The sequence below is a fragment of the Symphalangus syndactylus genome, chromosome 14 (genome assembly GCF_028878055.3).
Source record: "Symphalangus syndactylus isolate Jambi chromosome 14, NHGRI_mSymSyn1-v2.1_pri, whole genome shotgun sequence".
NCBI lineage: Eukaryota > Metazoa > Chordata > Mammalia > Primates > Hylobatidae > Symphalangus > Symphalangus syndactylus.
The window spans coordinates 109,045,495-109,071,651 of record NC_072436.2 but is presented as its reverse complement, the minus strand read 5'-3'; the positions used below and the strand labels follow the sequence as shown (position 1 = coordinate 109,071,651).

The 26,157-nt window shown below is 41.8% G+C and overlaps 1 protein-coding gene across 5 annotated transcripts in view; it reads right to left on the bottom strand.

The window, feature by feature from the left end:
• GRIN2A (glutamate ionotropic receptor NMDA type subunit 2A) overlaps positions 1-26,157 on the bottom strand; it is a 422,706-nt gene that overhangs the window by 109,882 nt on the left and 286,667 nt on the right. For all 5 annotated transcript variants that reach the window (XM_055242700.2, XM_055242701.2, XM_063618169.1 and 2 more), the window contains one exon: positions 23,773-23,887. In XM_055242700.2, the coding sequence (XP_055098675.1) occupies positions 23,773-23,887 (115 nt within the window). The remainder of the gene's footprint in view (positions 1-23,772; positions 23,888-26,157) is intronic.

The following is a 26,157-nucleotide window of genomic DNA, read 5'->3' as shown; positions in this document are numbered from 1 at the left end:
CACCTGGCACCACCATCCCCAACTCTGAGTCAATCCCACCACTTCCGCACCTGTAAAGCAGCAAGTACAGGTGGAGAATATCACATAACCACATAGATTAATGTCAATTCAAATTTAAGGACTCCCTCTCTGGCTAAAAATCTTTCTCTTTTTCCTAATTGCATCTCTCCCATTCCCTAGAAACTATTTCAAACCTTCACACCTGCCCACAAGACTGCAAAGCTGCCAGCTCCAGCCCCAATCCCAGCTGATGAATCTGCCTCTTATTTCAGACTCTATGGACAACCCACATCACCCACAAACTCACCTGCCTCTGCACACATGTCTTTCTTCTCCCCTCTTTCAGTAATAAAGGAGGCATCTCTCCTCTAGGCTAACATGCATCCCAGCCCTTAGGCTCTAGACACATTCTCTTCTGCACTGTCCTTGCCTCTCGAACTGACCTAAGACCTTCAGGGGTTTTCACTAAATCCAACAGGTGCACTGCACATAAGCCCCTCCTCTGCATTTGACAGTGGGACTACTCACATCTTTCTTGAGTCTCTCTGCCCTAGACAGTCACGACACTACCATTACCCAACTGTTTCCCACCTCGTTGGCTGATTCATCTCTGCCAAAATGCAAGCTTCTCTTTCTCTGAACACATCTGACTTGTATTTCCCCTCCCTCTTGCCCCCAGAACATCCAGGCTCAGGCCTCAGCGTCTTCTGCTCCACAGTCTCCAGTTATCACCTCTCTTGACAGCCCCTGATCTGCTGCCTTTCCCCCATTCTTCTCTACTGCCTCCAAGAAACCTCAAACTCAGTAGGCTTAGAGAAGACCTCAGCCTCTTATCTTCCACCATAAAAAATAGTTTCTCTCCCATCTGCCATATAGGAGTTCCTGAAATCCCAACCATGGAAATATCCCCTAATTCATCTCTCTTCTGCCACCCCCACATATAGTAAATCAATCACCAAGCCTTGATAGTTCTAATATTTGAACGTTTTTTACTTCTTTCCTAACTCACAGCCACCACCCTCATCCAGGCCTTCACCTCTCACTGGTTTATGCCTCAGCTTCTTAGCTGGCCTTCTTGCTTCTGGTAGATTTGCTCTTCAGCCCATCCTCCAAACAGCAGCCCAAACCATCACTTTATTTTTATTTTTTATTTTTTTGAGACAGGGTCTTATTCTGTCTACCACGCTGGAATGCAGTGGCACTATCTCAGTTCACTGCAACCTCCGCCTCCCAGGTTCAAGAGATTCTTATGCCTCAGCCTCCCAAGTAGCTGAGATTACAGGTGCGCACTACCACACCCGGCTAATTTTTGTAGTTTTAGTAGAGATGGGGTTTTGCTATGTTAGCCACACTGGCCTCAAACTCCTGACCTCAGGTGATCTGCCCGCCTCAACCTCCCAAAGTGGTGGGGTTACAGGCATGAGCCACCGTGCCTAGCCCAAATCATCCCTTTCAATACCTCTGTGTATCCGGCCCTTCCACTCCCCAGCTTGTGGCCTTTTAATGGTTCCCCACTGCAGGTGGAATCAAGTGAAAATGCCTGACCATGGTCTAAGTGACCCGGCCTCCTCCCCAGGCCTTCCTTTCCCTCTGCATTCATGACAGCCTCATTTTGACAACCAACTCCTGGTTCCAGCCCTGCCCCACATCAACTCATAAATCACACAGAACTAATCACAGGCTTCTGAGTACATTGAGCTTTTCTCTCAGTGCCAGGTTTCAACACGCTACTCACCCTGCCCAGAAAACCCCTTCCCACTCTCTGCCTGGCACTCTCCTATGTGTCCTTCAGAACTCAACACAGAGGGCAGCTGTCCTGGGAAGCAGCCTCCAATCCCATAAAACTGGGCAAGTGGCCTCTCCTTTCCCTACCTCGCCAGCTACTGTGAGACCTGCACACTCATCTGTCTGCCCTAGTGGACTCACTGAGGGTGGGACTGTGTTCTGTTTGCCTTTGTGTTCCTTGCACCCAGCCCAGGGCTGCTTACATAATAGATGCACAAATACTTATTAAATGAACAAGTTAGCCAGGAGCGGTGGCTCACATCTGTAATCTCAGCACTTTGAAGGCGAGGCAGGAGGATCACTTGAGGCCAGGAGTCTGAGACCAGGCTGGGCAACATCGCAAAACTCTGTCTCTACTAAAAATACAAAAATTAGCTGAGTGTGGTGGTACATGCCTGTAATCTCAGCTACTCAGGAGGCTGAGGCATGAGAATCGCTGTAACCCGGGAGGCAGAGGTTGCAATGAGCCCAGATCGCACCAATGCACTCTAGCCTGGGTAAGAGAGCAAGACTCTGTCTCTAAATAAATAAAACAGAGAAGTTAACACACAGAGGTACCAACATGACCACCATAACTATGATCTTCCTGCAGTCAATTATCAACTTTAATTATCTCTTCTGGTAATAGGCCCTGAAAATGATGTAGATTTTGGACTCAGCCACATCTGGACCTGAATTCCCAGCTCTTCTGCTTACCAGCTATATGAACTTGACTAACTTTACTTCTTGGACACCAGTTTCCTCATATGTAATGTGGGCATAATAGGAGTAATCACATCATATTACTCTCATGGAAATAAATAAAGTGGTAACTGCAAGGCACTTATTGAACTATCTGCCACATAGTCCCTGCTCAACCAGGATTAGGTGCTTTATTATATACAGGGATCTTCTCACGTTTGTGAATGAGGAGTCAGATGTCTGGCCCACAGAAGGTATTTAGTCAAGGTTCCTTCCCACCTACAATGTGCATGTTCTGGTCAGCTCAATGGAGGACACTGGCACAACTCCAGAACAGGCAAGAGCAAGGCATTGCTTTTACCAAAATTCCAGGCCTAGGGCGTGTATGCCAAAATGAAACTAAGGAACGTATTTGGATTTTTTTTCCCCTGCTCTAAGAGAAGACAGATCTGCTTTTCATTTACTGCTCTCTATTTTCAATAGAAATAATATCATCTGTTCATATAATTCTGTGCACGGAGAAGAAGGCCCTGCCAAAAGCCACTTGGTGTTATTTCCACTCTACCAATAAATCCAAAGGCCTGGCAATTATTTTTAATTCCATTTGCTAGTTTGAGGTTCTGCACGATTAATGCATGCCATTAATTTCATAACTATAAATGTAACCCAAGGTTTCTTGAATCCTTGGGTCAAACAGTGTGACCTTATGCATACATTTGCTAGCGTTCACCTGCCAAAGAAGCTGTATTGGGGAAAAAATGAAAAGAAATAGAAAAAAGAAGATAGAAATTTCAGATAATAGACACACTGGAAGACGCATCCTAGCCAGAAAGCTGTGTGTCATTATGTGGATAATAATACAAAAGTCCTACAGTTAATATAGCTCTTTATGGACTAGAAGTTGCTGGTTCTTTCCTCATTTCACTTGACCATCACAGCAGAGTCACATACACGTGAAAGAGATATTATTACAATTTTTCAGAGTGGTAAACTGATGTTCCTTCAAGTAACTTTTTTTTCTTTTTTTTTATTTCTTTTTTTGTAGAGATGGAGTCTCACTCTGTTGCCCAAGGTGGAGTGCAGTGGCATGATCTTGGCTTACTGCAACCTCTGCTTACCGGGTTCAAGCAATTCTTCTGCCTCAGCCTCCCGAGTAGCTGGGACTACAGGCACACATTGCCATGCCCGGCTAATTTTTTGTATTTTAGTAGAGACAGTGTTTCACTGTGTTGCCCGGGTTGGTTTCTAACTCCTGAGCTCATGCAATTCACCCGCCTCAGCCTCCCAAAGTGCTAGGATTATAGGCGTGAGCCACCACGCCTGGCTCAAGTAACTTTCAAATTTAAGGACTATTCTCATGTCTCTTTTCCAATGTCATTTTGGCCTCTGGGCTCTGGACCCCTCTATTTTCTTCCAATCAATCTGCTCATTTGTGACTCTCCATTTTTTCCCTATTACAGCCCAGATCTCTTTGTTTATCACAGCAACAGATTTCATGCCATGCCCACAATTTTCCTGCTCCCATCTTGTCCTCCTGTCACACCCACCTGGCACCACCCTCCCCCCAACTCTCAGTCAATCCACCACTTCCTCACCTGTCAACCACCAAGCCTCATTCACAAATTACAGCAAATATGTGAAAGAACCAGAAACAGTTTTCTGCCTCCTGGATGAGGACTTGCTTAACTGTATGTGTTGCAATATATTCATACATATGCAGGACTTAAAGGACTCCTTGAAGACGCTTGTCTCTAAAACTTTGGACTCAGGTCCTTTGAGAAAAGAGAACACTGTCAATAGACTTTTAGAAATCCATTGAAAATGAGAAAAAAAAAAAAAGGTAAAACAACCCTAATAGTGCCATTTAAAAGTCTAGAAGTCTAGAGTCTAGATTGCACTTTGTATATGCATAATAGTTCCCGTTTATTAAGATCTTTCTAACTATGTTCTGGGCCTCATGCTAGCTACTTGGCATGTATATCATTTATGATGCCTCTGAGCTATGAAGTGGCTGGGTGGCCATGTTCCAATGAATTCACTTCTCTGGTCCTCATTTTTCTCATCTATAAAATAACGAGTACCATTTGGGGTTGTAGTGAACATAAAATGTGGTAATGTACATAAAGTGGTTGGCTCAGGACCTGTGATGGAATCAGAGTTTAAAAACTATTAGGCACTTTTTTTTTTGGAATGATACAGGAAAACTAAGCTCCATTCGCTTCCTACTTAAATCCTCTATCTCCCACAACATGGCGTGATTGCACTTGCTTTGTAGAATCTGATTGAAGAAAGTAGCAGAAGTTAGTAGTCAAAGCATGGGCTTCAGAGTCAGACAAATGGGGTTCAGAATACGGTTCAGGTTAGCGGAAATTAACTTGTTCTCTGTTCCTTAGATTTCTCATTTATAAAATAGGGGCAATAATAGTGCCAATATCATCAGGATTTTGTGTGAGTTAAGAGAGATCATGCATCTAATGTTCTGACTTAAAAAAACATTTAATAAATGGTGGCTTTAATATCCTCACAGGAACCCCAAGGGGTGGGTATTATCATTAGCTCCATTTTGCTGTTGGAAACAAAGAATGGTGGATTTCCAGAGTTAGCCTGAGTCTCACAACTGTTACCCCTGGCCAAACTCAACAGTGTATATGTTGATCAAACTCGCTCTCTAACCCCAAACAGCTCAGCTGCTAACCGGTGTCATGCTCAGTGAAACAGGGGAGGAAGGCACCAGCCCACTTCTCCTGACCACGAGGCTGTTCTCTCTTTGCCTACATAGACCAGTCACTTCATCTCTTGGCACTGATTTTGTATTTTGGACTTCTGATCAGACACATCTGTGTTTCTAGCTTCTGTCCTCACTGATTTATAGTATAACTTGATAGATGTCCCATCTGTATTTTTTGAATCCTCATCCATTTTCAATGAGATGACAATGCCTCAATGCAAAGCGTCCATGTCATTTTGGTAATGAAACTCAAATCTTTGGATAAAGAAAATGTGGTATGTATACACAATGAAATACTATTTACCCATAAAAAAGAATCCAATCACGTCTTTTGCAGCAACATGGATGGAACTGGAGGCCATGATCATAAGTGAAGCAACTCAGACACAGAGAGACAAATACTAGGCCAGATGTGGTGGCTCACGCTTTTAATCCCAGCACTTAGAGAGGCCAAGTGGAGGGTTGGGGGAATCACTTGAGCTCAGGAGTTTGAGACTACCCTGAGTAACACGGCAAGACCCTATCTCTACAAAAACAAAACAAAACAAAAATAAAAAAATTAGCCGGGCATGGTGGCACGTGCCTATAGTCCCAGCTACTTGTGGGGCTGAGGTGGGAAGATCACTTGAGCCCACGAGTTCGAGGCTGCATTGAGCCGTGATTGCACCACTATACTCCAGGCTGGGCAATAAAGCAAGACCCTGTGTCAGGGGTTAAAAAAAAAGAAAGAATGAAAGAAAAAGAAATAAGGACAAATACTGCATGTTCTCATTGTAAGTGGGAGCTAAATAATGCATACACTTAGATGCAGAATGTGTAATGATACACAATGGAGACTCAGAAAGGCAAGTGGGTGTGAGGGAGGAGGCTGAGGGAAGATGCTGATGAGAGGCTACTTAATGGATACAATGTATGTTATTTGTGAGAGGGATACTCAAAAAGCTCTGACATCACCACTATACAATCTATGCATGTAACAAAATTACACTTGTACCCCATACATTTAAACAACAACAAAAAAGAAACCCAAATCTTGCTGTATTGATTCAAGTTATCAACCTGAATGCTAAAAGTGGAGTGAGACGGGGTGCAGTGGCTCGTGCCTGTAATCCCAGCACTTTGGGAGGCTGAGGCAGGAGAATCCCTTGAGCTCAGGAGTTTGAGACCAGCCTGAGAAACAAAGTGAGATCCCCCAATCTCTAAAAAACAGCAACAACAACAAACAAACAGAAAAGAAACATCTGTGGAATCTTTCCTGGTATTACAGAAAACAAAACAAAAAAGTGGACTGAAATGTTTACAATTCTTGCAGAAGAAGACTGAATAAGTCTCTTCTCTGAATCTTAGTCTCTTCACCTATTAAAAGCAGGTAAATGTTTCTGCTTTCCCTGTATACAGCCTGGATGTCAGGATCTGACACCCAAAACTAATTGTTGCCCTCCTTTCCTATGTTAGATCTGCCTGTCCTAGTTTCTTCAAACACACTTTAATTGTGGAAAGAAAAAATATGCCATCAGCTATAATCTGCTGGACCACATAGAGGTCAGCACGGTGGGAATCAATAGGAATTAGGATTCTTCTGATTCAAATTGTTTGTTTCAATGTTAAAGTTAAAGACAACATAAGTGAGAGGCTACTGGTTCTTTGAGTCATTCTACAACTCCCTTCAACGGAATACGAGTTGATTCTCTTGTTTTTCCCCAACTTTAGCTTTTTTTCTCATGGGCATTTCCGACGGAGTCTTTCTTCACATCCAGGGAAGTCAAGATGGCTCAGTCTCTACTCTTCCCATCTCAAACAGGCCCACTCAGTCTTTCTAATTTGCAGAATTATAATTTAAATGGAAGGAATACAGACTCCAGGAATACGATTTCGATGAGTTTTAAAGCACGTTTTCAAAAGACAATGGCTAGATAACAAACCACATGGTGAAGTAATAAGGAATAAAGGAACAGTTTGCTGCAGGGGTGGGGACTGATTTACATCTTCAGATGTGCAGAGGAATGCTGATTCGTTTTGCACAAAGATGCAAGAGACTGATAAGGAGGCAGATTTGCATACAGCTCAGTGGGATGCTCTGAGCCCAGCTCAGGAGAAGACATGTGGTTCAGCAGGGAATCTTGTACCTGTAATAGTCCTTCTTGCCAACACTGGGGGCACATCCACTGTGCAGGGATGGGGGGACCCCCAACATGAGTTTTCATAATTAAAGCACTGACACCCTTCACTACTGATAGACAAACACCACCCATCTCTACCATAAGGTACTGTAGAAATAAAATGGACTTTGCAGTCCGGTAGACCTGAGCTGGAATCTAGACTTTGCCATATACTTGCTTTGTAACCTTAGGCAAATCAGCAATCATCTTAGAGCCTCAGTTTCTTCATATGTAACTGGAGGGAGGGGGAAGGAGTGATTGTACTCATCTTGAATGTCTGTTAAGAGAGGTTCGAGGCTGGGCGCGGTAGATCATGCCTGTAATCCCAGCACTTCGGGAGGCCAAGGAAGGCAGATTGCCTGGGCTCAGGAATTTGAGACCAGCCTGGGCAATCTGGCAAAACCCTGTCTCTACAAAACATACAAAACAATTAGGCAGGTGTGGTGGCACACACGTGTAGTCCCACCTACTTCAGGGGCAGAGGCTGGATAATCGCTCAAGCCCAGGAGGTTGAGGCCTGCAGTGAACGACTCCAGGGAGTGCGGTGGCATGAACATGGCTCGCTGCAGCACTGACCTACTGGGCTCGAGCAATTATCTGGCCTCAGCCCCCACAAGTAGCTGGAACTACAGGTGGCTCCTCACTGCAGCCTCTCATCTCTTAAAAAAGGGTGTGTGGGGGAATCAAAGTGGTGAATCTATAGCCCCTAGGCCATAACCATCATCATTATATATTTTTTTATAAAATATGGGTAATTATCTCAAGGTACAAGGTCTTCAGAGTCTAGAAAACACATTAAATCCTCCACAGCTTAGAGACCAATGCTGAGAATATGCAACCTCTTTTTATCTCTATTTCTCCCCCTGTTCCAAACCAGGTTCCAATGCCAAGAAAAACAGGGTAGTGGAATGGGAAGCTTCTGCTGCCAATGGTACAGATGAGGAAACCAAAATGTAGCTACAGAGGCAGCCTGACAGAGCCACTTGTAGCCAGAAGCAGACTGCTGGGGGGAGCACCTCCCTGTTCTGTCCCTTTTCTTAGGGACAGATGTCATTGCTGTCTGTTCCATCAGCAGGCAAATGGGGAAATAATAGAACAGAGACAATGGAAAGAAAGTGAGAAGCAGGTCCAGACAGCAGCCACTGAGCTCTGGTAATTGTGGGTGGGGTAGGGGAAAAATCTAGCTGCTGCTATCAGATGCAATGTGAAATAAAGAAAAATAATGTTTGTGGTTCAGTTTCTAGAATGGATCAGATGACTGTCACCCTTTGGATAGCTCTTCTTTATCCTTTAGGACTTGGGTCCTAACTTAGGTCTTTCAGGAAGTCTTTTCACCTCCCCATTGCCCAGGCTGGAGTAGGTGTCCCAGTGTGCCATGTGCACCTCTCCTGTTCATGCTCATTTCACAATGCTGTAACTAGCAGTGCATTTCCCTGTCTCTCCCACTACATTATAAGTTCCCTGTTGGTAGAAGAGCCGAGGCAGGACTAGCTTGTCTGTCATAATGTAAAAGAGTCTTGGAACATGTCCTGGGCCCAGGCTCTAAACCCCCTCATGGCCTTTGGAACATCAAGCTCTGCGCCAAAGGGTGGAAGGCTGCCCTGCCACACCACAATCTAAGCCCAGGGCATAAAACCCCTCATGGCTTGGATGCAATCCAAGGCTTAGGGCAAAAAATCTCTCGTGGAATTGCACTGGAATGGCCTCTGGAATGTGCACAGACTTGCTGGCTCCTTGCTTCTTACTCTCCCAGGCTTGTAAATATGTTCTCCATTATCTCAGGTAGCAGAGCATACTACATATGTATCAAAGAAAATGCTAAACCATCACAGCTATGCTTGATACACTGCTACCTTTCTACCCCTACATCCTCATGTCCTCACCTGTTTACCCCCACATCCGCACGTCCTCACCACCTGCTTCTTTGTTTGATCACCAATAAATAGTGTGGGCTTCTGGAGCTCAAGGCCTTCGCAGCCTCCATACACTAGCGTTGGCCCCCTGGACCCACGTTATGTACTCTTAACCTGTCTTTTCCCATTTCTTTGACTCTGCCAGACTTCATAGCCCCCACGGCCTGGTGTTTGGTCTGATCACCCCAACATTCCCTAAAATCCCAGGGATATTTTATTAGTTATCTCTGCTTCACCTGTACCTACCACAGGCCTGGCACTGAGTCAGTAATCAGTGAATGCTTGGTAAACAGATCAATAGTGGGTAAGTGGGTGGGTTCAAGAGTGAATGGATGGCCATATGGCTGGATGAATTACGGTTGGCCGGATGGGTTGATGAATGGATGGATGGTTTATTAGATGATTAATCTTTGGATGACTAGCTGGGTGGATGGGTGGATAAATGGATGGGAAAATGGTTCAATCCCATCAGGGACAGTCATAGTTTACAGTTACTTTGTCCTAAAGGATACGAGTTGAGTCCGCATGAAAGCCTAGGTATTGTCATACCCCCAACTTCCATTCAGATTCCAAGGCAGATACTATCCCTATGAATCTCCAGATCCTATATGAAAATTTCCATCATTCAACCTAGTAACTGTGCAAAGTACTGGGATAAACATCAAACTTGGAGACTCACAAGACCTAAATTTGAATCCTTTCTCAGCTATTATTTTTTTAAAAAATCATAGAACATCTCTAAGTTTGCATGACTCAAATGTGAAATCAGAGACTCACTTCACAGGGTTATTATGTGGCTAAAGTGAAATAATAAGTACAAAAGGCCATACTGTAAGGTTTGGTATAGAATAGGTGCTCAACGAATGTTTACTATTTATTTATGTCATGTTCAGACAATTACTAAAGTCAATCCCCTTCCTCTCTTTGCTTTCAAACTTATTTTAGAAATATTTTATTTTTTCCCAAATGGAAGCTCACTTTGAACCTCAACATACCAATCAGATGAAGCTTTGCCATCTCCAGTTGAAGCTGGGTCTTACTTCATAAGCCCTCCACCCACTCAGAGACCCTGGTGGCACTCTAGGTTCTGAAAGGAATCAGCATTCCAGGGAATATAGTCAGAAAAGAAAATTTGCCTTAAAGTCCACTGTTTCTTTGTTCTCTCCCCCTTGTCTCCTCTTTCCCCTTCTCTCTCCCTCTTCCTTTCCCCAGTTCCGTCTTCCTCTCTCCCTCTCTCCCCTTCTTCCCCTCTCTCTTCCCCCTCTCCAGCCCCTCTCTCTCTCTTCCCCTCCCTCTCCCACCTCTCTGCCTCTCCCTATCTTCCTCTCCCCTCTTTTATCCCCCTCCCTCTCTCACTCTCCCCCTTACTCTTTCCTCCTCTTTCCCTCTCCCCCATTCCCCCTCCCTGTCCTGCTATCCCTCCCTAGCCCTCTCCCTGCCTCCCTCTCCCCGCAACTCTCTCTCTCCCACTATCCCCGCTTCCTCAGGGCTTTGCGTTCCTCTACAACACAGATGAGCAGATGACCCTGTCAGAAAATCAAAATGGTTTTCATCGGTCTATTCAGGAGTTTCTAGAAATACTTCTGACTGAGAGGATCTTTGAATGATTTACTCATCTGAGATCATTTAAATAATCTATTCACTCATTTTCATAACTAATGGCAATGGAAAACTAGCAAGGGTGCAGCTTTTGTCTTACATTTATACCACCTCTCAGCTTAATCATGCTCCCATCACCCTCAGAGAGATCCTTAACAATTTGGGTTTGCGACTGGGGTGGAGAAGGGTGTTCCGTATGACCAAATGTTTGACTCTCGCTCTATTAAAATACTGCTTGGGCTCCAGTCCTGCCTTTACCACTGTATGACCTTGGACAAGTCATTCAACCCATGTTCCTTCCAATTTCTCTCCTATAACATGAGGATAGAAATAATTATACTTGGAACTGACATCTATGTGTCAGTGTTCTAAGCATTTGATATATTACCTTGTTTAATTATCCTAACAACCTAGGAGGTAAGTACTATTATTGCCTCCCTTTTAGATATGAGAAAATGCAGAGAATGTTGGGAGACTGAAACAAGATTATGCATTGAAAACACTCTGCATGGTGTCTGACACATAGTGGGAACTCAACTAATGGTAGCTGCTGCCCTCATGATCATCCCATCCATCAAGAACATCACCATCATCATCAATCATCTTTATCATTAGTATCCCTATCAACGTATGTTCCCGTAGAGATGTCTTTTCTATGAACTGCATTTTTTTTTTAAGTTCTGAAATCTGAAAAACTTTCAGCAGAATGTTGCTCTGCAGGAGAGCGCCTGTTCAACTGCTGTTCTTTTTGGAGTTGGGTTGATGTTACAACTGCAACAACAACAACAACAACAACAGAACCAGTGCAAGACACATACACACACACACACGCACACACACACATGCTTTGGGAGATGGCATCACTTATTTCAGTTGAGTGTGTTAATTTGCTAGAGATCTACTATATTTTCCTGTGACCTAACATATTGTATTGTGTGAGGATTTAAAATATGTCACTATGCGTGACTCCAGGGAAGTCAGATGATTATTTTATTTATATTCACCTTTGCTAAATCCTGATGCACAGATGATAATTTTAAATGTTTTGTAATGGCTCAATTTTCCCTCTCTATGGCTCACATCATTTGAGAAACTTAATGATCATTATATAAGGAAACAAATTAAATTCCACACAGACTCTGCTAAGGTTGATATTACCAAACCCATTTTATAAAAGGAACTTGCCTTTAAATACGGATTTGGGAGAAGAAAGAAAAGAAGAGAGGAAAGGAAGGATGACAGGGAAGGATGAGAGATGAACAATGTCATTTACAGGCATGGCAAAGCTCTTCCAGAAATACCTGATCTGAAAATACCTAATTAGAGACTTACACCTAAAAAAAATTGTTTTAATCTATCTAATTCCCCTCTGTCATGCATCTGCTGGAGAATCAGTGCAGCCAATGCCGTGGCTTTCAGTTCTGTTTCTGAAATTTCTCTCAGATTCCACGGCCACTATTCCTCCCCACACCTCTATTCCCTCTAACCCAAGCCACATAAACAGGCCCTTAGAAAATTTCCCAGATTCTTGACAATCACTATTTTCCTTTTAAAGAAGCAGTGTAGTTCATGTTTAAGAGTGCAGACGATTGGGTTCCAAATCATGGCTTTGAAATTTACTAGTTCTGTGACTCTGAGTGAGTTATTGAATTTCTCTGAGCCTCATTCTCTCCATTTGCAAAAGAGGGTAATAGTTGTATCAGTATTACAATCCTGATATGAGGATTAGATGTATGCTTAGCACCTAATAAATGTTAAACAAATGTGAGTGATTATTATTTTTTATGTTGTTCTCTCATCTCAAGCCCTTCAATAGTGCCCTGAAGATTACTGAATTTAGTGCCATAACCTATCATTCAAATTCTAGCATAGTCCTTTACCCCCATAAATTTTCCTTCAAAAGATTTGTACTAGTCTTCTGTTGTTGTGTAGCAAATTACCTCAAACTTAGCCATTTGAAACAACACCTATTTATGATCTCATAGTTCTGCAGGTCAGAAGTCCTAGTGGGCTCAGCTGGGTTTTTGCTCAGGGTGTCACAAGGCCAAAATCACGGCACTACCCAGGCTGGGCTCATATCTGGAGGATCTTGGAAGAATCCACTTCCAAGCTCACTCAGATTGTTGGGCAAGCTCACCTCCTTGGGGTTATATGTCTGAGGTCAGCTAGGGACTGATAGTGCCCAGAGGCCCCTGCATTCCTTATCATGGAGCCCCCTCCATCCTCAAATGTAGAAGTCAGACTAAGCCTTCTCACACTCCAAATTTCTTTCTGCAACTATTAGGCTTGTGTGAAAGTAACTGCAGTTTTTGCTATTTTTTTTAAATGGCAAAACCCATGATTACTTTTGCCCTAACCTAATAGCTGCACAAAACTTTCTACTTTTAAAGGGCTCATGTGATTGGGTGAGGCTCGCCCCAATAATCTCCCTGTTGAGTAACTCAAAGTCAACTGAGAAGTCCTTTCTGCCATGTGGCCTAATAAAACCACAGGAGTGACAGCTCATCATATCACATACTCCCAGGGGAGACAGTTAGAAAAGGCCGAGTGTCACTGGAGACCATTCTAAGAATTCTGCACACCACACAGCTATGTTTCAATCACATTGAACTCTTCTCCAGATGGGCCTTGGGCACTCTTGCCTCTGAACCTGACTTTCAGTTTTCCCACTGCATGGAATGGCCTCCTCACACATATTCAAAAATCCAAATCTTGCTTATTCTCTGAGACCTTGTTCAAATGAGAAATCCTCCGTACAAACGCCCTTGATTCTTCTGCCTCCGTATAACATCTCTCTTCCCTAAATACCCTGGAGTTGTCAAAACATCTTTATGGCACCTCACATGCTCTCCTGCAGTTATGAGCATCTCTTAGTGCCCTGTTAGACTCTAAGTCTCTTGAAAACCAGGTGTCTTATCTGCTTTGCAACCCTCAGATATGACTTGCACATACTGGGTGCTCAGGAAATTTTCTTTGATCAAATAAGTGTGTGAATAAATATGGATTACATAATACCCTAAGTTCTATTATCTCTGTTGATGGGACAAATTTTTAACAACAAAAAAAAACATTTAATAATATATATTGAGAAAAATTTAGGTAACAGGCACTGAACTACATCTATAAACAGCATTTTATTTGCCTTGTTATTCTCTCATTTGACAGAAATTATTCAAGATGCAACAAGACTCCAATTTCCTTCTTTCCTTTCCTCTATAGTTTCTCCTAAGCATTGCTACTGAGCAGTATACTCCAAAGGAAGAAAGAGGCACAAAAGCTAAGAAGCAAGAATCTTGATAACAGGATGACCTAAATAAAAGCATTTCAGGGTTACAGAGAGTAAGTCTATGCCCTAAAGCAGTAGCTTTACATCTTTAATGGGCATGAGAATCACTAGGGAGGCTTATAAAACATGCAGATTCAGAATCAGAAATGCTGATTCCATAGATTTGAGGCAGGGCTAAGGCCTCTACATCTTTCCCAAGGTGATTCTAATCTAGGTAGCCCAAGGAACCACACGTATAAAATGCCCATACTAAAAGATGCTCCTCATTTGGGGAAGTTAATGGGGAAAAGAGTCTTTCCATTCATTCTACAAATCCTTATTGAGCCTCTGCTATTGAATACCAGAGATATAATGGTAAAGGAGAAACTGAAAACACACCGTGAGCTCTCAGCGCTAGCCGTGGCCAGAATTCATGGCTTTACCAATGGGCTGCTATTGTCTTTCTAAGCAAAGTGAGTTGTAATATGTTTCTGCCTGCTGGTAGAATGTGTCACGATGTACTTCAATTTTAGTAATCCACATAATCGTTCTATCAATTGTCATTTACTGGTGTCCTCACAATTATAATTTTTCTCCATGATTTCTTTTACATAATCTTCACTGGAATGTGCGCGCAGAAGCCAAGAACAATGTTTGCATAAATACTTCCATCCTTTGGCTGGATGAACTTTTCTGAAGACTACTGATATCTCATACACACACACACACAGAGGTAAACTCACACTAACAACCTGCATGTTTTCTTGAGATCTTGAAACTCACTGGGCCCTTCTAGGCTAAATGTGGTAGTAGTGATGGGAAAGAGATGGCAAGGAGAGGGAGTTAAAATACAATAATTTAGATAGGAGGGAGCTATGGCATTCTATAATTACAAATCACATCATGTAATAATTGCACTCCATGCATCACCATGCCTCACTAGACCTGACAGCACATTGGTAAGCCAGTCAGAACCACAGACTCAAGAGAGCAATCATAGCTTTTGTAAGATCTCCTTTATCATATCTGTACTAGGAATCCTATAACTGGAATCTACTTTATTTCACACAAGACATAACATACAGGGTGCATCCCCTCCCTTAATGAGACAAATTGGAAGATGAAACTACCATAGACCAAAAAATAGAAGGGGCCAGGTGTGGTGCCTCATGCCTGTAATCTCAGCACTCTGGGAGGTCAAGATGGGAGGACTGTTTGAGGTTACAAGATTGAGACCAGCCTGGGCAGCATAGCGAGACCCTGTGTCTGCAAAATAAATAAAAATTAGCCAGGTAAGGTGGTGTGCACTTGTGTCCCCAGCTACTTGGGAGGTTGAGGCAGCAAGACCCCTTAAGCCCAGGAATTTGAGGCTGTAGTGGGGTATGATTGTGCCTGCACTCCAGGCTGGTAACAGAGTGAGACCATGTCTCTAAAAAAAATTAAAAATTACAAGGTCTGAGAAATGCAATAAATGCCTATACCCTGAGTTCTAATTAGCTGGGTTCAGGCCAAATCTACTGCATCCAGTGAGAGGAAAGGAAGCAGACACCTTTCTAAGGGTAGGAGGAGGAACTGCCTAAATTTCTTCTCCAGAATACCTCCTCCCCGCTGCCAGTTGTTCCACATGATGTAGTGGTGGTGAACACAGCCTTCGGGGGCAGGCGGACCTCCACTTACATCCTTCTTCCATCACACACCAGCTGGGGGATCTTAAGCTGGTCACTAGCTTCTCTGAACCAGAATTTCCACCTCTGAAGCAGGGAGAAGAATACCTACTTTAGAAGTGCTATTAAACGAATACCTACTTAGATGACTAAATGAGATAATGAATGTAAAATTATCATCATAGTTATTGGTACAGAGTAGCTCTTAATAAATGGCGGCTGAAGTCGTCGATACCAACAGATCATGGAGGGGTCCATTTGCGCACTAGGCCCAAACCCTTGTGGTGAAGCTGAAAAAACACAGATGAAAGGAACAGACCTTCCCCTGTTGGGGCTTCTAGTCTAAGTGAAGATGAATAGGCAAGCAAACAATGCCAAAGCAAGCTGTTAACACTCTTGCGAATTAGTATACAGGTCTGCAGAAATGAAGTGGAAAAGGGCAGACCCACTTTGAGCTACCCAGATATAGAATCAATGGAAAGGGTGTCCTTGGCAAAGAGGAAAAATGTTTGAAGGGGCAGGAACATCAGGAGCAGGTGACAGCTGAATACTAGGGCTTGGGGGACACTCCGGGGATAAGAAGAAAGCCTTCTGTGTTGGGGCACGGGTGAATAAACATATCCGTGGGAGGAAGATGATGAGTTTGATTTTGGACAAGATGATATTGGGTGTCTGTGGGTCAGCCACGTGTGGTGCTGTAGGCAAGTCTCGAGGCCATGAGACAGATATGGGCTGGAGGGAGAGATCTGGTCCTATTTCTGTGCAAAATGCACCTGAAACCAAATGTAAACAGAGTGGTGAAAACAAAAAGAAAAACAGACCCGTCAGAGCGAGAATGGGACATGTCCTTCAGGAAGACACAAGGAAGGGTCTCCCTTATGTCTTCTGGAACATCAGTGTCATCTTTAATCGGATCTTCTCTGGGGAATAAAAGGCTTGTTTTACTTTAATATTTATGTGTTTTGTCCTATTTACATTTAAAGTCAAAACTTCAAAAATCTTTATTTATCTCTCTCTTTCTCAATATATATCCCTTTTAAAGTTAGTCTGGGATGCACTAATTAGTTCAGTTTAGCTGTTCCACAGTGTACAAATATATCAAAACGTCATGTGCACTAAAATTATCTATAATTTTTATTTGTTAACTTAAATTTTTAAAAGCTAGCCTGTATGTGTATATAGGTGTATGCATAAACACACATATATTTTCATTTTAAAGCTATTGTAAGGCCGGGCGCAGTGGCTCATGCCTGTAATCCCAGCACATTGGGAAGCTGAAGCTGGTAGATCACCTGAGGTCAGGGGTTCAAGACCAGCCTGGCCAACATGGTGAAACCTCATCTCTACTAAAAACACAAAAGTTAGCCAGGAGTGGTTGCACATGTCTGTAACGCCAGCTATTCAGGAGGCTGAGACAGGAGAATTGCTTAAACCCGGGAGGCAGAGGTTGCAGTGAGCCAAGATCATGCCACTGTACTCCAGCCTGGGTGACAGTGTGAGATTCTGTCTCAAAATAAATAAATAAATAATAAAATAAAGCTACTATAACCCTAAAATGGTAAACGGAATTATTCTCAAATCATTTTTTTCAGGTAGAATAAGTAGTTCACCCTAGAGCAATCCAATTTATTACTCAAGGCCCAACTCCAATGCCTCTAGCTTTACAAAGAATTTCTCTAAGTGAGAAATTCTCACTTAGAGAATTTCTTTTTCTTTTTTTTTTTGTGGGGGTGGGGGGATGGAGTCTCACTCTGTCACCCAAGCTGGAATGCAGTGGCGTGATCTGGGTTCACTGCAAGCTCTGCCTCCTGGGTTCACGCCATTCTCCTGCCTCAGCCTCCAGAGTAGCTGGGACTACAGTCACCTACTTTTTTTTCTGTATTTTTAGTAGAGACGGGGTTTCATCATGTTAGCCAGGATGGTCTTCATCTCCTGACCTCGTGATCCACCCATCTCGGCCTCCCAAAGTGCTGGGATTACAGGTGTGAGCCACCGCACCCTGCTAGAGAATTTCTTGACTGGGCCAAGTTCACCCTTCTCTCCCCCTGTGTAGCACTTATATCCAGTTGTTCCAGGGTTGGCTTAATTCTCTATTATGAGCTACTTGTGAAGACACATGGTTTCCTATGCATCCTTGTAGCATCCCTGGTACCTAATGAACTGCTGGCCACAGAGCTGGCATACACGGGGCATTGGTTTTACTGGCCTAGACTGCTAATTGGCAGGAAGACCCCTTACGCTGAGGAATTTGAGGCTGTAGGGTCTTCTGAGGCTGAGGTTGAGGCATCTAGGGTTTTGTTTTTGAGCATCTCTGGGAAGCCCTGGACTCATCAAACTCTAAGGCAGACCAAAATCACTGAAGAAAAAGGGAGAGAGAAACGGCATGAAAGTCCCGATTTGTAAGAGAAAGTCTGCTCCATCCTCAGTTCTGTGTCTGCAGCATACAGGCAGGCCTGGTGCTTGACGTCTGTATAATCCACACCAGCCACCTACAAAGGCCCAGAAAAAAGCAAGTGCCCGTCTAAGGGCTTGTCGTGTTTTCCCAGACACCCTCATTACATGCTGCTGCTTCCAGTGACGCCACTGGGTGACCTCGGAGATGAAAAGAAATCGCCTCCGAGTCCCAGAATAACAGCTCCCTCCTCGGCAGTCCTTCCCCTCTGCTGACCTGCTGTACCAGCATGTAGTGCTGGGGGGCAGCTTTAAGGGTAACATGACTGGTATTTACCTGCTCCACTGGCTTTCTCTTTCTTAGGGACAGAAGCACACGGAGTTATTTCTGAAGCACCAGATCCCCTGAGTGACAAGAGAATAGAACAACTACAGGCAGCATTTGTGCATTCTAAGCTCAACTCAGCAGCAATTCCCAAAGCTGCCTTTTATGAGAAATTGCTATGTTTCAACAGGAATTTGAAGAAGGGCCCACAAAATATTAAAAGGCATTTTCTGTATCTGGAAATGGAGTGTATCAAGGGCAGCTGTCACCTGCACTGCAGTGGCCTCCTTGTGTACCGGCTCCCTGGAAGATGAGTCAGATTCTAAGGTAGCACAGAAAATTCACAGGTGTGAGCCAAGCCTGCCCCAGGACTGATTAAAACCAACCAAAGGGAATGATTTGGTGGCTCCAAAAGTCAATCGCAGACTGTGTAACATCAAAAGGTTGAAAACCCCAAAACGCAACAACTTAAGGCAGAAAGGCTCCAACTCTCTACCTCCTATGGATGATTAGAAAAAAAAACATGAATTGCATTTGGCTTTACATGTGTAAGAGAAAAAGAAAATCAGGATTTGAAAGATGGATAAGAGAAAGTAATGATACAAGAAAACATTATAGGCAACAACAACAAAAAAAGCATATTCAAAGTCCCAAATGCATGAAGGAACCTGGTATATACATTCATGGAGTTGCAAATCACTTGCTTGGTGGGCTACAGGGTGTATAAGAGCGAAGAAAGGAGGTTAAAACCAAGGATAGTTAACTAGATGCTAACACTTTCCTTAAGCATGACAGAAGTCCATAGAATCCCAGCCGACTCCATCTCCTCCATATACACACTAGGATCTAAGTTTTTGGAGTACGGAAAATATTTTTTCTCTTGTTTTTGATGGACTCTAAACATCAAGAATAGTGCCTGGTACACAGTAGGCACTTAATAACTCTTTGTTGAATGAGAAAATGAATAGACGAACCATGAAGTCAGGGCTTCAGTGGATCAACTGAAGGATCAATACAAGAGGTGATCAATAAGCAATGGATATTGTTATTATAATTGGTATTCATGTCAGGGCGTTAAATATGAATGCTCAGTGAAAACTGTTAGTTAATTGTACTGGGTATCCTGATGTGAAGGATTTAAGGTTTTGTTGTTTTGTTTTGAGACAAAGTCTTGCTCTGTCACCCAGGTTGAAGTGCAGTGGTGCGATCTCATCTCACTGCAACCCTCGCCTCCCAGGTTCAAGGGATTCTCCTGCCTCAGCCTCCCGAGTAGCTGGAATTACAGGCATCACCACCGTGCCCGGCTAATTTTTTGTATTTTAGTAGAGACGTGGTTTCATCACGTTGCCCAGGTTGGTTTTGAACTCCTGAGCTCAGGCAATCTGACTGCCTTGGCCTCCCAAAGTGCTAGGATTACAGGCGTGAGCCACCAAGCCCGGCCCGGATTTAGGTTTTTTTTTAAATTAAGCACAATGACATACAACAAAATGAATGGATCTTGTGTCATAATTTGATGCCTTTTGACAAATGTTCAAGATAGGAAATAACTGCCATCACTCCAGAAAATTCCCTGTGCCCCTGTCCTGTCAACTGCACTCACCCACAGAAGCAACCACTATTCTGATATCTAACCCCACAGGGAAGGTTTGCCTCCCTTGAACTTTTTGTAAACGGAATCACACAATATAATCTTTCATGTCTTCACATAATATAATCTTTCGTGTCTTTCTTTGATTCCATATAATGTTTTTCAATTCATCCATGTTGTTGTACATATTACTAGGCCATTCTATTTTATGAATACACCATAATTTGTTCATCCATTTCCTTGTTGATAGACATTTGAATTATTTCTGAAGTTTTGCTATAATGAATAAAGTTGCAATGAACATGCTTGTACAAGTATTACTTTTTGGATATATGTTTATCTTCTTTGGGATAAACAACTGGGAGTAAAAGTGCTGGATAAGATTTGTGTATGTCTAAGTTTATTAAAAAAAAAAACACACACACACACACAGTTTTTGGCCAGGTGCGTGACTCACGCCTATAATCTCAGCACTTTGGGAGGCCAAGGCGGGTGGATCACTTGAGGTCAAGAGTCTGAGACCAGCCTGGCCAACGTGGTGAAACTCTATCTCTACCAAAAATATAAAAAATTAGCCTGTGTGGTGGCATACACCTGTAATCCCAGCTACTGAGGGGGGCTGAGGTGGAGTCTCGTTCTGGCGCCCAGGCTGGAGTGCGGTAGCTCAATCTTGGCTCACTGGAACCTCTACCTCCTGGATTCAAGTGATTCTTGTGCCTCAGCCTCCCAAGCAGCTGGGACTACAGGCGCATACCATCATGCCCAGCTAATTTTTGTATTTTTAGTAGAGACAGGGTTTCACCATATTGGTCAGGCTGGTCTCGAACTCCTGACCACAGGTGGTCCACCTGCCTTGGCCTCCAAAAGTGTTGGAATCACAAGTGTGAGTCACTGTGCCCAGCCCTCTTTTTTATTTTCTAACAATGTCTTTAGATGAGCAAAAGTTTTTAATTTTGATGAAGTACAATTTATTTACTGCTTAATGGTTTTTCGTATTTGGTTTAAGAAATCTGAGGCTCACAGATCACAAAAATATTCTTCGACATTTTCTTCTAGATAGTTTTATCTTTTACATTTAAGCCTGTAATCTATTTCAGGTAATTATGTGCGCATAATGTGAGCAATGGGTCAAGGTTTTTTTTTTCCATGTACATTGCCTGTTGATCCAATACCATTTATTAAAAAGATTTTCCTTTTCCCTGTTGTCATAATCATTCATCAAAAATCATTTGAATGTGCCTATGTGGATCTATTTTCATTATTTCATCATTAAATAAGATATCAGCTTATTTAATATATATATATTATGCACCACAGCATAACTTGGAATAAAATAGAAAAACTTAAAAATTGTCAAAGAATCTCATGATATGCATATGTGCATATAATATATATTATATACATAATATATATAAATAGATATATAATATATATTATAGGTTTTTCATAGATACCCTTTATCAGATTGAGGAATTTACCATCTTTATCATAACTGGATATTGAATTTTGTCAAATGCTTTTTCTGCATCTATTGAAATGACCATATTTCCCCCTTTACTGTTAATATGGTAAATTAATTTAATTTTTAAATGTTAAACTAATCTTGCATTCCTAAGATAGCCCCCACTTATCCATGATGTATTATCCTTTTTAAAATACATTATTAGATTATAATTAGTAACATATTGAAAAACTTCGTGTAGAGTGCTGTTTTTCTTTTAAAAGTTTGTTACTATAGTATAGATGAAGCCATCTGGGCCAGGAGTTTCTCCTTTGTCTTTTTAAAATGGGAAAGTTTTTAGGTATATTTTCAGTTTTTCAGCAAATGTTTTTGAGCTATTCAGATTGTCAATTCCTACATCTCAGTTGTAGAAAATTGTGTTTCTTCAGAATTTGCCCATTTTATCTATATTGTCAAATGTGCTGTCATAAATTTTTCATAATATTCTTTTTATCTTTTAATGCCTGTAGGATCTGTAGTGTCTGTAAGTGATAGTCCCTCTTGCATTTTTAATATTGGCTTATTTGTGTTTTCTCTCTTTTGTGTGATCATTATTGCTAGGGATTATGAATTTTATTAGTCATTTCAAAGAACTAGCTTTTGGTTTTGTTGATTTTTTTCTACGGCTTGTGCTCCACCTTGTTGATTTTTACTCCTGTACTTACGATTTTTTTCTTCTACTTGATTTGTTTACTTTGCTCTTTTCTAACTTCTAAATTTATAAGCTTAAATCATTGACACTGAATTCACACTTTCCTTTTTTATTATAAGCAGTTAAAGCTATGAATTTCTTAGTATGCCTTCAATCTTATTCCTCAAATTTTGATATTTTGTGTTTTCATTATCATTCTAGCCAAAGTATTTTCTAATGTCTTTCTGAATTCTTCTTTGACCTATAGGTTGTTTAGAAGTGTGTTGCCATTTCCAAATATTTGGAGATTTTCTAGATATATTTTTGTTGCTAATTTTTGTTTTAATGCTGTTATGATCAAAGAATGCATCCTCCATTATTTAAATTCTTCTAAATACATTGGGACTTTTGTTTTATGCTCCAGAATGTAGTCTACTTTGGTGGATTTCCCATGTGCACTCAAAAAGCTGTGCATTTTATAGTTGTTGGGTGTGGGATGCAAAACTCTCCTAAGCTTCCTCCTCACTGTTCTTTTCTAGGAATCTGTCATTGTCTCCCCAGAGTCAATGCTTCTGTTTGTATAGTATTTCCCCCTGATTTCAGTCAATTACATTATGTCTCCCACACCACATCCAATATCTTCCTTCCCTCTAGGGTCACTCAGGCGTCCATTTGATGTACTAAGTGAAGATACATTTCAAGATGCTAAAGTAGTTAAGAGGTCATGCATTGCTTGTCAAAAAAAACAAAAAAAAAAATAAGATAACAACATAACAACAAAGGCTTTCTGATCTCTTTTATTCTAGTCTTTATATGAAATTATAGTGACTAACTTAAGCATTTAATTATGGAGGAGGAGGGAGGGCAACTAGACTAGATATTGTCATTGTACGTATGAGATCATCTGTAAATTCCCTGTGACATCTCTCCTCTCTGACCCAGGTCATGACATGTATGGTACATAAGATGATGATTTTTTTCTTTACATACTGATTTTTTGTATTTTCAATAGCTAATATACATGTAGTTGAAAATACGTTTTATAAGAAAAATAACCTCCCTCTCTAACTCATGATTTACAGAAGTCATATATTTAAGTTTTTAAAATTAGTTTATTTAAAGCAAAAGACTGAGTACATGCAAATACAGAGGGTTCGTTCATATGGCAATGATTATGGTACGCAATTAGGAAGTTTATGCAAACTTGTGTGATCATTGCTATATAGTCAACACTTAACTAGTGTAATGCTACAACCCAAACTTCACTGTCTTTAAATTATCCTTAGTTCGGACCTTTCCTACTGGGATTTGAGAACAGACATAGAGTGCACCACACAACTACCACAGTTCACCCTGGGAAAGCATTCCAATTGCACCTTACAGATTTAGTCTGCCTTGTTGCAAGAAAGATGTGCTCTTGGCTGTGAGATGGGATCTACAGCAGCTCAATAGGAAATGCGTGGGAGAAAGACGCACTGTGAGCCCCTTTATTGCCCATGCTTTCTTCCCTCCCCTGCATTCAGCACACAGAAGGATGCTCACCTTTTCCCATTCCCGGTCTTTGTTCAGCACAATCACCACCAGCCTGGGGTGCACCTGGTAGCCTTCCTCAGTGAAGGATAAGTCTTTGCCATCCCATGTAACGTTGACCATAAATCTAGAAAGGGGAAGAGAGAAAGACAAATTTTTAGGAAAGAATTAGAGCAATCAAACAAATAAGTGGATGCCACCATTAATGGAATACTGAAAAATTATAAACTTACAATGCCATATTCATCACAAGAAGCCTCTCTGTAGAAGTATTAATATCCATGCAACCATTGCTAGTTGACCATGCTTTAGTAATTGACTGTAATTAACACATGGAATGTAAGCTTTTTGTCCTGCCAGATTCATAGACCTATATTCAAATGATCTTCTTACAGGAAGATCTGAAAGCACATTCTATTATACTCTAACAAACTTCCCTGAAGGAAGCTGCTTGCTCATAAACCACATGACATTCAATGTTGAAAAAATGACATTCCATTATTCATTATTTATTCAACTAATATATATGAAACATTTGCTATATTTCAGGACTCAGCTAGTTGGTTCAGGGTAAATAAGAAAATGAACATGATTCCCACCCTCATGAAGTTTAGAGTCTAAGGAGGAGGATAGACATTAATTGATTAATCACAGATTTATGACAAATGCTACAAGGGACAAGAGAGTATGCTATAAGAAGTGAAATAGGGGTCAGGCAAGGCTGAGGAAGTGCAGCTGGACCTGAAGGATGAATTGACATTAACTAGGCAAGAAAAGACACAAACAGGGAAAAGAGACAACATGTGCAAAGACTCCGTTGTGTGCATACCAGGAACTGAATGCGGACCAGTGAGGCTGAAGCAGAGAAAGACAGGAAAATGTGAGATCAGGTGAGGCTGAGAAGATGAATAGGAACAGAAAGTGCAGGATTTTAGAGACCATGTTAAATGTCTGTCTTAAAACCATGGGACGGTGCAGGCACGGTGGCTCACACCTGTAATCCCAGCACTTTGGGAGGCTGAGGTAGGGGAATCATCTGAGGTCAGGAGTTCGAGACCAGCCTTACCAACATGGAGAAACCCTGTCTCTACTAAAAATACAAAAAAATTAGCTGGGCATGGTGGTGCACACCTGTATTCCCAGCTACTCAGCAGGCTGAGGCAGGAGAATCGCTTGAACCCAGGAAGCAGGGTCACAGTGAGCCAAGATCGCGCCATTGCACTCCAGCCTGGGCAACAAGTGTGAAACTCCGTTTCAGAAAAACAAACAAACAAACAAACAAACACTATGGGAAGACATATAAAAGAGGGTGACATCAAAGAGGTAACGGATCATGTCAACAGAAAGCTGTTTAAAGAATAGATTGGAGGGGAACCAGAGCGGGTACAGAGGGACTACTTATGCTATTCTTATAAACCAGGTCAAAGATAATGGTGGCTTTGACTCTGGTTGTGGCCAAAGAAGAGAAGGAGGAAGAGAAAAAGCAACAGCAAACAAGACTGAGTGGAGAGATATTTAGGAGGTATTTAGTGAAAGATTAGATGAGGGGAAGGGAGAAAGAGGCATCAAGGATGACTCCTAGAATCTACCTCATATAACGTGTATAAACTTAACTTTTGGTCTAGGTGTTTTCATTGCAGGTAACATCTGTCTGCCATACAACATTTATACACTTATCACTCCTCGAAGGCACCTTGGCCTGTACTCAGGCTGAACTCAGAGAGCCAAGGCAGGCTTCATCTCCCAGATTTTGGGTGAGAAATTCCCCAAGGGATCTGCTCTCCTTGCAGCTTGAGAAAAATGTGATGTCGTTGAAGACATCTGAGACAACATGGTGGTGGACACTCAGCAGACACAAGACACATACAATATGGTGGACTGAAGCATTCAAAGACTTCCCCAGAAAGATACTGTGTCTCTTGCTTCATATTCCATTAACATCCAGAGATGCTAAAAAGTGAAAAAAAAAAAAAAAAAAAAAAAAAAAAGAAGAAGAAGAAGAGAACTAGGCTACAAGAAATTTTAAAAATAGACACTGGCCTAATGGGTCACATGTACATCCCTGGACCAGCACGGTGCAGAAGCGACTGACGGGGATGTTGTGTGGGGGAGAATCTTGTTTCCAAGGACAAAGTGAAGAAATTGGGGAAAAGGAAAAGAGCAAATATTGTGTATTTATTCAATAGACTACTCGGGTCATTGAAAATCATGTTTTTGAAGACAAATTAATGCAGAGAAAATGCTTACTATTTAATGTTAAAGAAGCAGAAAAGAGGATAAAAACAGGGCTTGTCTATGTCTAAAAGGGTTACAGGTATTTTTCATTTTTTGTGTGTATCTTTGTATTCTTCAAGTTCTCTGCAATCAAATACTTTAACAAACAGAAAACTAAAACAC